The 14,391-nt window shown below is 35.1% G+C and overlaps 1 protein-coding gene across 9 annotated transcripts in view; it reads right to left on the bottom strand.

The window, feature by feature from the left end:
* Positions 1–4,859: 4,859 nt before the first annotated feature.
* The window catches only part of UBA6 (ubiquitin like modifier activating enzyme 6), an 86,910-nt gene continuing 77,378 nt past the window's right edge, over positions 4,860–14,391 (bottom strand). For all 9 annotated transcript variants that reach the window (XM_081587786.1, XM_081587747.1, XM_081587736.1 and 6 more), the window contains 6 exons: positions 13,951–14,068; positions 12,311–12,504; positions 11,302–11,429; positions 8,875–8,962; positions 8,572–8,666; positions 4,860–7,180 (listed from right to left, as the gene is read on the bottom strand). In XM_081587786.1, the coding sequence (XP_081443912.1) occupies positions 7,030–7,180; positions 8,572–8,666; positions 8,875–8,962; positions 11,302–11,429; positions 12,311–12,504; positions 13,951–14,068 (774 nt within the window). In that variant the 3' untranslated portion in view covers positions 4,860–7,029. The remainder of the gene's footprint in view (positions 7,181–8,571; positions 8,667–8,874; positions 8,963–11,301; positions 11,430–12,310; positions 12,505–13,950; positions 14,069–14,391) is intronic.

Raw genomic sequence — 14,391 nt, 5'->3', positions numbered from 1 at the left:
GATGACTCAGAAAAATCCAAGATTCTGAAACTGTGTCAAAAACATCCTGAATTACTAGTGCCTAAGTGCTTACCAGAGCACATGAAAAGTCTTAAGAAAGATAACATACCATGTTAGGAATTAAACTGCAGTTGGTCTTTGAACAACATGGGAATTAGGCACCAACCCACTGCACAGTTGAAAATCTGCCTATGAGTTTAGAGTCTGTCCTCTGTAACTGAGGTTCCATTTCCATGGATCGTAAGATACTGTAGTACGTATTTAGTGGCGGGACTAAAGAGCCTCTTGATGGGGGTGAAAGAGGAGAGTGAAAAAGCTGGCTTAAAAGTCAACATTCAAAAAACTAAGATCATAGCACCCAGTTTCATCACGTCATGGCAAATAGATGGGGAAAAAGTGGAAATGGTGAAAAATTTTATTTTCTTGGGACCAAAATCACTGCGGACAGTGACTGCAGCCATGAAATTAACAGACATTTGCTCCTTGGAAGAAAAGCTATGAAAAACCTAGATAGTGTATTAAAAGGCAGAGACATCACCTTGCCAATAAAGATCCATATAGTCAAAGCTATGGCTTTTCCAGTAGTCATGTATGGATGTAAGAGTTGGACCATAAAGAAGGCTGAGTGCTGAAGAATTTATGCTTTCGAATTGTGGTGCTGGAGGAGACTTTTGAGAGCCCCTTGGACAACAAGGAGATCAAACCAGTCAATCCTAAAGGAAATCAACCCTAAGTATTCATTGGAAGGACTGATGCTGAAGCTTCAACACTTTGGCCACCTGATGCAAAGAGCCAACTCACTGGAAAAGACTCTGATGCTGGGAAAGAATGAGGGCAGGTGGAGACGGGGCAACAGAGGATGAGTTGGTTGGATGGCATCACCGACTCAATGGATCTGAGTTTGAGCAAACTCCGGGAGACAGTGAAGGACAGGGAAGCCTGGTATGCTGCAGTCTGCATGCTAAGTTGCTTCAGTTGTGTCCGACTCTGTGCAACCCTATGGACTTAGCCCACCAGGCTCCTCTGTCCATGGGATTCTTCAGGCAAGAATAATGGAGTGAGTTGCCATGCCCTTCTCCAAGGGATCTTCCCGACCCAGGGATTGAACCTGGGTACCTGCATTGTAGGTGGATTCTTTACCATCTAAACCACTAGAGAAACCCATGCTGCAGTCTATGGGGTCGCAAAGAGCCAGACATGACTTAGCAACTGAACAACAGCAAGATATATTTAGTGAAAAAAATCTGCACATAAGTGGGCCCATTCAGTTCAAGATTGTGTTATTCAAGTTTGTCTACAAGCAGGTCTTCAAATATAATATTGGCATAAAGGTAAAGATAACCACACATACAAGAACATAAGATAATGAGAATTAGCAGAAACAAACATAGAGAGCCCAGGAGAGCTTCAGATTTGGGAATTATTAAACACAGACTATTAAATAATAATGCTTTTCACATCCAGTTAAGTGAAAGATATAAAATTTCAGCAGGACAATTAGAAACTGTGATGTGCTAGGTTTGCATATTTGAAATTAGAAATTTGAGAACTAAAAATACGAAGGGCTAAAGATAAGCAAGATGCATTATAAAACGTAAGTCAGGAAAATTTGTTCCACCAAGTATCAAAAATAATATATCAGCTATAGCGATCAAGACAGTATACCAGCACAGGGATAGAAAATGAATAAAAAATACAGCAAGATATGTATACATATATGGATATGACACATGACTTTGGTGGCACTGCAGAAAAGAACAGACTTCAATAAATGGTGATGAGGCACTTCCTAGGATATAGAAAAGTAATTCCTCATGCATTAAAAACTTAAAGTATGGAAGTCAAAATGAAAGCTTTAGAAGATAATACAGAGGAGTATCTTTTGACTTTGTGGCTTCAGAGAACAATTTTTAAAAATTCAGAAAAATTCTAGCCTTAAAAAAAATTTGGTACTTTTCAGTAAATAACCATTAAAAAATTCTTTACATCAAAGAACATCATAAGAGAGGGAAAGGCAAGCCAGAGTGAGAAAATATTTGCAGTTATGTAACCAAGAGACGGGAATACCAGACCACCTGCCTGCCTTTTGAGAAATCTGTATGCAGGTCAAGAAGCAACAGTTACAACTGGATGTGGAACAACAGACTGGTTCCAAATAGGGAAGAAGTACGTCAAGGCTGTATACTGTCACCCTGCTTATTTAACTTATATGTAGAGTACATCATGTGAAGTACCAAGCTGGATGATGCCCAAGCTGGAATTAAGATTGCCGGGAGAAATATCAATAACCTCAGACATGAAGATGACACCACCTTTACGGCAGAAAGTGAAGAAGAACTAGAGTCTCTTGATGAAAGTGAAAGAGGAGAACGAAAAAGTTGGCTTAAAGCTCAACATTCAGAAAACTAAGATCATGGCATCCGGTCCCATCACTTCATGGCAAATAGATGGGGAAACAGGCAGACTTTATTTTTTTGGGCTCCAAAAAAATCACTGCAGATGGTGCCTGCAGCCATGAAATTAAAAGATGCTTGCTCCTTGGAAGAAAAGTTATGGCCAACCTAGATAGCATATTAAAAAGCAGAGACATTACTTTGCCAACAACAGTCTGTCTAGTCAAGGCTATGGTTTTTCCAGTAGTCATGTTATCGATGTGAGAGTTGGACTATAAAGAAAGCTGAGCACTGAATAATTGATGCTTTTGAACTGTGGTGCTGGAGAAGACTTCTGAGAGTCCCTTGGACTGCAAGGAGATCCAATGAGTCCATCGTAAAGGAGATCAGTCCTGAGTGTTCATTGGAAGGACTGATGTTGAAGCTGAAACTCCAATACTTTGGCCACCTGATGTGAAGAACTGACTCACTGGAAAAGATCTTGATGCCGGGAAAAATTGAAGGCGGAAGGAGAAGGGGACGACAGAGGATGAGGTGGTTGGATGGCATTACTGACTCAATGAACATGAGTTTGGGTAAACTCTGGGAGTTGGTGATAGACACGGAAGCCTGGCGTGCTGTAGTCCATGGTGTGGCAAAGAGTCGGACACAACTGAGTGACAACTGAACTGAGCCAACTAAGAACAGGATTTATAAAGCTCTTTAATAAATCAAAGAAGAAAAAATATGCCAACACAAGCAAAAATTGGGCAAAAGAACTTAAAAGTCACTTCACAAAAAAGAAAGAGTGGCCAGCAAACATATAAAAATGTACTCAATTTCACGAGCAACTAGGGAAATGCAGAGTAAAACTTCAATGAGATATAATTGCACATCCAAAAGATTGGCAAAATTAAAAAAAAAAAAAAACGAAAACCTGTTAACACCAGAGTTGAGCAAGGTGGAAAAGCACATCTCTATTGCTCAGGGAAAATTTTGTTTCAATCTCATAAAGTTTACGATATAAATATCCTATGATCAAGGACCATTCCTAGGCATATATAGCTTATTGCACTAGGCAGAAGGACAGGCTACCCACTCCAGTATTCTTGGGCTTCCCTAGTGGCTCAGATGGTAAAGAATCCGTCTACAAGGCAGGAGACCTGGGTTCGAATCCTGGTTGGGAAGATACCCTGGAGAAGGGAATGACTACCCACTCAAGTATTGTTGCCTGGGTAATTCCATGGACAGAGAAGCCTAGTGGGCTACAGTCTATGGGGTCGCAAAGAGTTGGACATGACTGAGAGACTTTCACACATAGAATAATGTTCACTGTGCAACTGTAATCCTCCTTCCCCCAAAACCCACTGTCCACAGTCAACAGAATGAATAAAGTGTTACATTAATGCAAAGGTAAAATTATACATCAATGATGATGAACGAAGTTTTTACAAGCAACAACATGGATGAATTCTATGTTGAATGAAAGAAGAATCCCATCTTGAAGGAAAATATAGTATAATTCTATTTACATAAAATTAAAAAACCATCAAAAGTAAACAGTATTGTTTAGGTACATACATAGGAGGTAACATCATAAATAAAAACAAAGACACAGCTATCACAAAAGGTAAAATAGTGCTAATTGCTAGAGGGTATGTGTGGGGAAGCTGGTTGCGATTGGGAAGGGACTATAAGGGGAGTTTTGGGGCTGCTGTCAGTGTTGTATTGATTTGAAAGCTTGTTATACAACTAGTTACTTTAAAATTATTCCCAAAATTGTGTATTTGTATTTTATGTACTCTTTTGAATATGTATATACACACAAATGTGTATATATATGAATACATACATATTTCCTAAATAAAGAAAGCTAAGACATGGCAAGAAAAACAAATTATCGACTAGTTACTTACTGGGACAGCCAGTAATACCTAATGACTGTATACTAAATAGTTATGTATTTACAATCATAATGAAATTTCTGATAATATTCACTGCCGTTGAAAGGTATTAGGTAAAGGGATTTTTCTCCCCCCTCAGGATCTTACTTTACAATGATAAAATAGTGAACTCTAAACACTGCTGACATTTTTTTATGCCTCGTCACTGGCGCCATCAGGGAGTACCATATTACACAAAATATCAAATAAAGATACACATCTATATCCAACTTCTACCTTTGGGGCAATTTAGAGGAACTTATAGATTAGTAACATACTGCTCTGAACTCTAAAAAGTAATGAATGGGCTTTAGAAATCCCCAACCAACAAGCTGGGATTTACCAGATCTTCCCCCTCAATTGTTTTACCAGAATTTCCAGGAGCCAAAAGCACTTGGAAGTAATATCCCTCCACATCCAGTGAGTGCTGTATCTCCATGACTACACAACTTTAAAACTAGGAAACACCAAAGTAATACTACTCACAAAATGGATAGTAAAACTGGAATCTCCCGAGTCAACTTCAGAACAGGATTTACAGAGATAATGTCAAATTTCTTGATTTATTTTTAATAAGTAAAAAATCACTCAGTGGTACTGTACAAAATCAAATCATTAATTTTTACATCTGGTATTTCAATTACCAGCAGTGATCTCATGGTACAGAAATAAAACAGACAATGAAAAAAAAAACAAACAAACTGTCATTGAATTCATGCTGGCTTTCCAGTTTAGCAGAACTAAATAGAAGAAATAAACAGCAATACTGTTACCCATAGGAAAAAAAAAAGTAATGACAAAATGGTTTCACATTTAATCATAAAATGAATTTAATCTTTGTTGATTTTGTTTATATCTGCTAAAGCACTGATCTCCAGAAATAAGAATTGATAGCACGGTTCTGTTCTAAATTTACTTCTTAAGGATGTAAAGATTTATATACAATATAAGTAAGATACTAGATCGTAGTTGAGAATTATTGAATGGCTACCGAGAAAGTATCAGTTGCTGTCGTAGAGTCCAAAACAAAAAAGTGGAACAGACTTCTTATAGGAAAGTTCTTTTATTACTGCTAGCCTCTAATGTTCCAAGCCACAGAGCTTTGATATTCCTGAATTCAATTTTAAGTAATATTAATTTTAAGCACTGTGTTTGCAATATACATGAAGTGAGAGGGAAGGATATGATGAACCAAAATTAATTGGTTATTTCAAAGGTAGTCAGTTCCTTTAGACTCATCCTGTCCACTTATCCTTGCCGCCTATGCAAATTACCCTTTAATCATACAAACTCAACCTCCATTCCCAAATATATTTTCCCAATTGGATGATGCTTTTACAAAAGAATGAAACAATATACCTGGTTGACTAAACCATATACAGGTGGAATAAAAGGAAAGTTAAGGAGGGAATAGAAAAAGATATCAAATTGGATTAATACTGATGTGAATCTAGTTTTTAATTTATCAAAGTACTTATTAATGGTCTGAATAGGAAAACAGAGGCAAAGCAGCCAGAAGGAAATGACATTCTGTGGTTACGAAATGCCAATTGCTTTAGGATGCATGACAGCATTGGAAATAAAAGAAACACTTGCTGTTTTCACTGAGTTTACAGTGTTGAGTATACTTTACACATTATTTTAATGAAAGCATTTCTATGAATACCTGCAATAGCTCCTAGCAGAAAACAGAAAGTTTCTATCAATAAAGATCTAAAAAAATAAATTTTTATCTTTGTCAACTCCCTTTCTGGGAATGTGGAATTAAATAATATATTTCCCTTTAAAATAAAAAAAAAACATTTTTTCATCCATTTGTTTGCTGGAAGAAATAAAAAAATCAAGACTCAACTAGTGATAATTTTTTAATTTCTACTCTTCATCTACTTCTAAGGACACTCCATTTACAAAACCTGTTAGTCTTATATACTATGACAGTTAGGTTTAGAGTTCCAAATAAATAAAATAGCCACATTAGAAAGCATACTGATGAATCAAATGACCAACCATATTTATCCATTCGCATTCATGGATTCTCTAAGAGGGCTGTCAAGAGTTCATACAGTTGTTAACATTTAGTTCCGGTTAACACTTGTCATCATGACTTAACGACACTGATGCTGTCAACAAAGATCCTGATTTTGGAGAGACAGTGATATAGCTCTGGTAAAATGAGCAGAGGTAACATTTGTACAGTTCTAAATGTCTACTCTCTATCCACTGCTACTAGCCCCCTCTCCATTGATGTTAAATTCAAAGTCTCATCTTGAGAGGTGCAGGGAGCCAAATACTATTTGAAGAGAAAAATGGGCCTCAAATACTAAACAACAACAACAACAATTTATAAAATGAGATTAAACGTTTTGGATAATTGCATTTGTTACTTTGAATTTCTTGATGTTTTATCTCTTCTAGTCTTGGATACGTAATTTTTCTTTTGTTTCATCCAAAGAAGTTAATACACAATTTTTTGGTAAGCATTATAAAATGCCATTCCACTTCAAAGTTGCTTGTGATCACATCCACATATGAAGCACTACACGACTGTAGATACTATGCTTCAAAATCCTTTACAGTTCTTCACTGTACTTTCTTTTTTTACTGATGGTTCCCTTAAATTAAGGCTTTATCAAAGAGAAATCCATAGCATTTTGAGCTGACTTTTTTAGTTCCTGAATTAAGTGCATTCTTTCCAAAATCAAGTAGTCTTAAATTTAAGACAACTTCTGTTCATCAGTGTCATGAGTAAAGTAGTATCTTACTGGAGGTCCAGGTAAATCTTCGTCTCCATCAGCATCTGGGGCAAATGACACAGTAAGATCCACATATTTCTTTTCAGCAGAAGGTTTCACAAGTTTATGCATTCTAAGAAAAATAAGCAAGGACAGATAATTTGGTAAAGTCTGTAAAATGAAAGAGTGATTCAATGATTATATTGTCCCAAGAATCTGATATTGTTTAAATTTACTTTTAAATGTAGTAATTCATCTGTTTTCATAAAATTAAGGAAATGAATGAGTGGTTTACCTAACAATTTTTACCTCTGCTGGTAATGATAAAGAATACAAACCATTTATTAAAAAACACACCCCCCCCCATAAACCTCATAACAAAAAACCCAAAATGTAAGCAATGCTTTAAAAAAAGGAATATATAGATGGGAAATACAGATTCCTGCTCTTGTGAATGAAGCTTATATTATTAGTGGGGGGAGATGATAATATAGTGACTATTAGTGACAAATGTTATGAGAAAGGGAACAAGTAGAGGAGAATAAAGGGGCTTAGGAATGTTAGGCTGGGAGAGTGGACAGGATATAGTATTAAATGGGGTTCAGAGGGGCCTCTTTAGGAAGTGCAAAGATCTGACGTGAGAGTTAGTCAGATGGCCATCTCAGAAAGAGTTGTAAGCAAAGAGAAAAACAGAGCAAAGGTCCCATGCTGGAGAATGGAATGTTCAAGGAAAAGTAAGGAGTTCACTATAACTGGAATATTGTGAGCAAGGACAGAGAAGTATGAAAGGAACTCAGAGGAGTAAGTGGGAACCAGATACTTTAGGGCCTTGCAGACCACTGTAAAGACTGGCTGATTTTGCTTCCTCTCTTCCTTTTTGTCTCTGCTCAAATGTCAGCTTATCAAATCAAAATGTGACAGGCAGAGGGATTACTGAGATTATCCAACATACCAATATACTGTAGAAATTTAACACAACTTTATTCAGCTTTATTTTTCCATAGCACTTACCACCACCTGATATTCATGTCTAATAGTTATGCAAACTCCTCAAGAAGGGTAGGGACTTTGCTTAGCTCACTGCTGTAACCCTAATGCTCACAAAAGTACCTGGGATATAGCAGGCACTCTTCGAAAAAATGTGTTGAATAAATGATTGAAAATAACAATTGGCATTTTTTTTCAATACTTCAGTCTCACCAGCCTAATCCTCAGTGCTTGCACATAAGACGTGGATCTGCTGTTACTTAGTATATTGATCAAATCAGGTTTCTAAGCCCATTAGCTTCAAAGCTGATTCAGAACTACAATAAATTCACAAGAATATTGTAACCCTATAAATCTCACTTGGAAGGTAGCCTATGGAGCTTGGTACATTCACTGTCTTTATTTCTGTCATTAGATAAAAGTAAATCATGTATTTTTATCTGAACTTAAATAATCTCTATACTTAAATTTTATAGTGTGCATCCAATTTATATTTCAATTTCTGAGAATCTCTTGCATACAATGTTTGATACTTACGTTAACTTCAATCTTTTTGCATGACCAGGCATTATAGGAACATAGAGCATTTTGACTCCCTGTACCACCATTGTTGGCTCAATTCCATACTTCTCCTAAAAATGAATACCGAAAAGAGAAACAATCAAAGCTCCATCCAAACAGAAAATGGTATGTGACAATGTTTTACAACCAGTAAAAAGAGAGCAAATTTCTGATAAATAGTATTTATAAAAACCTCCAAGAGTCAGACATGACTGAACACTAATGAGATCATGTATAAAAACTAACAGACTCAAAGCAACTAATGAATAATTGTCTCACTTCGACTGCATTTATGAAATCCAAGAGGGTGAAATCTTCTTTTCCATATATAGTCCATCTGTCCCAAATTGTAAATGATATTCCATTTCTGTTGTAGAAAAATATTCAGAACAAAAACATTTACATTTTATTCCCTTGAGTAACCCCCCAGAAATCCACTATTTGTGATTTAACTAGATATTAATGTGGGAGTAAAAAAAAGGAAAATATAACTTAAAAAATTCCAAAATCTTACTTCCCCAGTACACTACACAGGTAACCATTTTTATCAGTACCTTGTTATCTTTCCAATGTCTCATTATAAACCAGTATGTCTTAGCAAGAGAGTTCGATTTCTCAATAGTTGCATGAGTTTCACTGTGTGGATGTTTCAGTCTCCTATCATTGGACACTTGGGTTGTTCTAATCTTTGGCTATGATAAACAATGCCAGAATGAACATCCTATACATATATCATTTGAGATGAGTGAAACCGTTTATGAAAGTTTGAAATACAGGGCTGTATATGTTTTAATATGGGTTATATTATTTTATATTCTCATCAATAATGTACGAGAGTAAAGCTTTCTCACACTCTTGCCAAGATGGTAATTTTCAAATTTTTTGCTGTTACCAGTTTAAACTGTAAAAAAGAAGTTCCAGGGAATTGTTCTGCTTTGTCATACAGCTTTTGGAACTAGATGCTTATTCTCATTATCCATTAGTCCACTAGGGGTGGCTTCTAATTCATCCGAGTTAGGCAGACATAGATGAAACCATAAGAAAGTACAATGCTGAATAGTGTGGCAGATTAATAGTGTGCTGACTATCCTATGGCTAGTTTAGTCAGCAATGCTTCACGCCAGATGCCAAAGAATGAAACTGGACTCCTATCTTCCACCACACACAAAAATTATCTTGATTATCAGAATGAATTGAACACCTGAATGTAAGACCTAAAACCATAAAATTCCTAGAAGAAACCTTAGGTGGTAAGCTCCTTGACACTAGGTTTTGGTGATGATTTTTTAGATTTGACAGCAAAGGTAAAGGCAACAAAATAAAAAATAAACAAGTGGGACTATATAAACTAAAAATCTTCCACACAGAAAAAAAAAAAATCAACAAAATGAAAAGGCAACCTACCAAATGGGAGAAAATATTTGCAAATCATGTATCTGATAAGGATTTAATACACAAAATATATAACAAACTCAGACAACTCAACAGCAAAACATGCATACAATGCAATAACAAAATGGGCAAATGACCTGAACAATTTTCCAGAGCAAACATACAGATGGCCAATAGGTAGATAAAAAGACGTTCATTATTACTATCAGAGAAATACAAATCAAAGACACTTTGAGGTATCATCACACACCTGTTAGGATGGTTATCATCAAAAAAACAAAAGGTAACAAAAGCTGGCAAGGATGGGAAGCAATTCAACCTCTTGTACATTTCTAGTGGGATGTAAAATGATATAGCCACTATGGAATGCAGTATTTAGGTTCCTCAAAAAAAATAAAAGTAGAAATACCATAGGATCTAGCAATTCCACTTCTGGGTATTTATCCAAAGAAGATGCCAACACTAACTTGAAAAGGTATCTGTACTCCCATGTTCACTGAAGCATTGTTTATATAATAGCCAAGACATGGAATCAATCTAAGTGTCCATTTTGGAGGAATGGATTAAAAAAGTGTGGTGTTATATACAATGAAGTATTATTCAGCTGTAAAAAGAATGAAATTCTGCCATTTGCAACAACAGAGATGGACCTTGAAGACATTATACTAAATAAGTCTGACAGAGAAGGACGGATACCTTATCACCTTATGTATATGTGGAATTTAAAACAAACAAACCATCTCTCTCCCCCAGAAAATTCAATCAACTAACTAGACAAAAACCAAAAATCCTGCAAGCTCATAGAAACAGAAGCAGGTGGTGAAGGTGAACAAAATGGATAAAGGGAATCAAAAGGTACAAACTTCTGCTTGTAAGGTAAGTCATGGATATATAATGTGCAGCACAGTGACTATAGTTAATAAATAATACTGTATTGCATATTTGAAAATTGCTGAGTGAGTAAATCCTGAATGTTCTCATCATATGAAAAATTCTGTAACTATGTTTGATAATGGATAGTGACTGAACTTATTGTGGTAATCATTTCACAACATATACAGGTGTCGAATCATTGTGTTGTACACCTGAAACTAAATTAATGCTGCATGTCAATTATATAATTAAAAAGAAAAAGGAAAAAAATGCTACATGAAGATGGGGTTATGACCTAGTCTTGAAGTGATAGAAAAGATATGTATGTGTAGAGAGGAAAAGGTCCATCTCTGTTGTTGCAAATATTATTTTTCCCTTTTAAAAAAGTAAAAAATACTATTTCATTCTCATTATGCAAGAGAAGCAGACCTTCATACATACCTGATTTCAGTTTTTCTTACTTCAGATGTCTCTGTAAACACTATGATTGGAATGGCTAAGTTAAGGAAACAATTTTTGTAAGCTTCAAATGGATAGTCACCAGCTACTTTAATCATCTCCAATGCAACCTAGGTAAAAGAAGGTAATCTGATTATATAAATAGCCTAAAACTAACTATGACTTTAATTGCACTTATATAATTTTCTTGAATTCTTCTCAAGCATTTCTGTGTAGAGAATAAAAGAAAAAGAAAGAAAGCAATAATAATAAAATAATAATAATAAATCATAAAGAAATAAAATAATAAATAAAATAATAAAATAATATAAAATAATTTAAAATAAAAATAAATAAAAAATAAATAAAAAGAAAAAGTCTAGTTATTAGACTCGAGTAATAAAAATTTCTGTAAGTCTAATTAATCTGACCATGTAATCTTCCGACTTTGAAAGCAGACACCAGCATTCAAGAAATACAGCTGTCTGCAATCATTTAATAACAGGAACAATAATTACATAGCTTCTATGAGTAACACTACAGTATAGTATAATAACCAGCATGGTCCTAAAGATTCTAAATTGTTAAGGAGTTGTTAGGAAAGACTAAATCGAAAGAAATCCAAATCACTATGGAGAACAGCATGTTTTTAAGGCAAAGAACTAAAATCTAATATTATCAAAGTGCAAAGTCTAGGATAGTTCATTTTATTCAAGAAAAATAAAGCACATGGATTGTATGGAGGATACACAGATGATTAAGAGGATTATTGCTTGTAAGAAAAATTATACTCTAACTCAATGGAGCTTATTTTAAAATGTTTGCATTATCTGTAAAAGTTCAAAATACAAGATTACTGTATTTTCAGAAATACCTTACAATTTTAAATTATAAGGTCAATATGTATCCTTCCTTCTCTAAGATCTCGGAGTGAATGGTTTAGGGGTGGTATAATAGGGAAGACAGGAAAGAAGCAATGATATAGCAACATTTCACAGAATAATAATCTCACCAAGCCAGAAACTGCAGCCGTAGATGTTGCTATAGCAGGTATAATTCTACCTGCTATGCGCTTTGTTTTCAAACGGTCAGCAGGTTCAATACTATACATTTTGGCACGAAGATTTGATGCAGCTGTGATGAAATCTATGTGTCCATTATGATCATCATCTTTTTCAAATGAAAGCACTGCCATCTGAAGGTCACCTGATGATAACAACCAGAAAAATAAAGTTTGCTAGTAAGTAATAAAGGCATTACCAGTAAAAAGCAATGTGGGCTCACTACTGTTGAAGAATCCTTTCTGTGTTTTGTTTAGCCTTGTAAGTAACCGAAAAATACCAAAAAAAAAAAAAAAAGAAAAGAAAAGTCAGAGAACTGAAGTTATTGAAGGATATGAAAATGATGGCTTTAATACCACTAAATTAGAGAAATTTTGATATTAAAAAACTTTTCTAAAAAATATAAAAATAAAGCCATGTACATTTACTATTAAGCAGTTTATAATAAAAAAGACAACACTGGGTACTATTCAAAAACTGATTCCCTAAGTACTACTCTGAAATATTTTACCTCTGATAACCGAGAATAGTCAACCGGTCAAATAAAAATAAGTATTTTGGGGGAAGTTTTTTAGATTAATTTGTGGTTCCACAAATCATTCTGCAGACAGGTGTTGCTTGATCTGTGATGAAATGAAAAAGTAAGAAATGGTAGTAAGTTTTTTCTAGAATTTCTAATTATTAACTTAGGATATCAACTGTTTACTTGCAAAATAAATAGTTGGCTGTAAATCACACAGTTGTGTCCGACACTGCGACCCCATGAACTGCAGCTCGCAGACTCTGTCCATGGGGTTCTTCAGGCAAGAACACTGGAGTGGGTTGCCATTCTCTTCTCCAGGGTAACGTCCCAACACAGGGATTGAACCTGGGTCTCCTGCATTGCAGGGAGATTCTTTTACTGTCTCAGCCACCAGGGATGCCCTAAATAATTGGCTAATCTAGGCTTTTTTTCTTGAATTTTACTGGTCTTTATGTAAAATCCCCAAAGTTTGGAAACGGCTGATTTATGTAGTTAAAGGATGCTGAGGAGGTCTCAAAACATAAGCTAGTACAGATCAGTTTTTCAGTAGTTAAAGTTCAGTTTCCTATATTTAAGACCATTTAGCAAGGGTTTCAGAGAAGGTGATGGCACCCCACCCCAGTACTCTTGCTTGGAAAATCCCCATGGACAGAGGGGCATGGCAGGCTGCAGTCCATGGAGTTGCAAAGAGTTGGACATGATTCAGCAACTAAGCACGCACGCACACACGCAGGTTTAGTCTCCACAAGGACTCCATTTTTCATTCACTATGCTAGTGGTTAAGTTATAAAGCAATGACATAACAGAATCTCAAGGATTAAAAGAATCAAAACAACAAAAACAAAGCAGACTTACATATCAGCCTTTAAGGGTAAGGAAATGGTGGAGAAAACTGGTGAATTTAGTTATAGTTCAAGATGAACAGTGACTTTCATATGGTCATGAAATCAAGTAATATCATTATTATTACTGTTGTTATTATCTAATTTCACAACCTTCTGAGTGTAGAGCTTAGTGAAAATAAAAATCCCTTTAGCTCAAAATATTTTTATAAGGATTTCCCCTTACTTGTGGTAGCTTCATTAGATGAAATAGCCTTTTCTAGTTGGAAAACAGCATTCCTCTCATCTTCACTGCTCACAGGAACATGGTCCGGTTTCCTTGCAGTTTCATCTGTTTGAACAACCTTTAAACATATGTATATGTATTCATTAATGATATCACCTCTTACACATAAGCTTAATTAACATATCTGCCATTATCAAACAAGTCATAAAGAGGAAACATTCTACCTAGTTTAATTAGATTATTAACCATTATGATCCAAAGTATTTTATACCTTATATTGGTAAATAATATTATATTATTTACATATTTATTATCTACTGCCTCACACCGACACATAAACACTATGAGAACAGGAGTTTTTATCTGAGAGAATCTCAATGTATCTAAAATAAACCTAAGTTAAAAATACTTACTGAATACTTTATAAGATCTGAGTTCATA

Source organism: Giraffa tippelskirchi, chromosome 1 (assembly GCF_054371585.1).
Source record: "Giraffa tippelskirchi isolate mGirTip1 chromosome 1, T2T-mGirTip1v1.2.pri, whole genome shotgun sequence".
NCBI lineage: Eukaryota > Metazoa > Chordata > Mammalia > Artiodactyla > Giraffidae > Giraffa > Giraffa tippelskirchi.
This window is presented reverse-complemented; position numbering and strand designations above follow the sequence as displayed.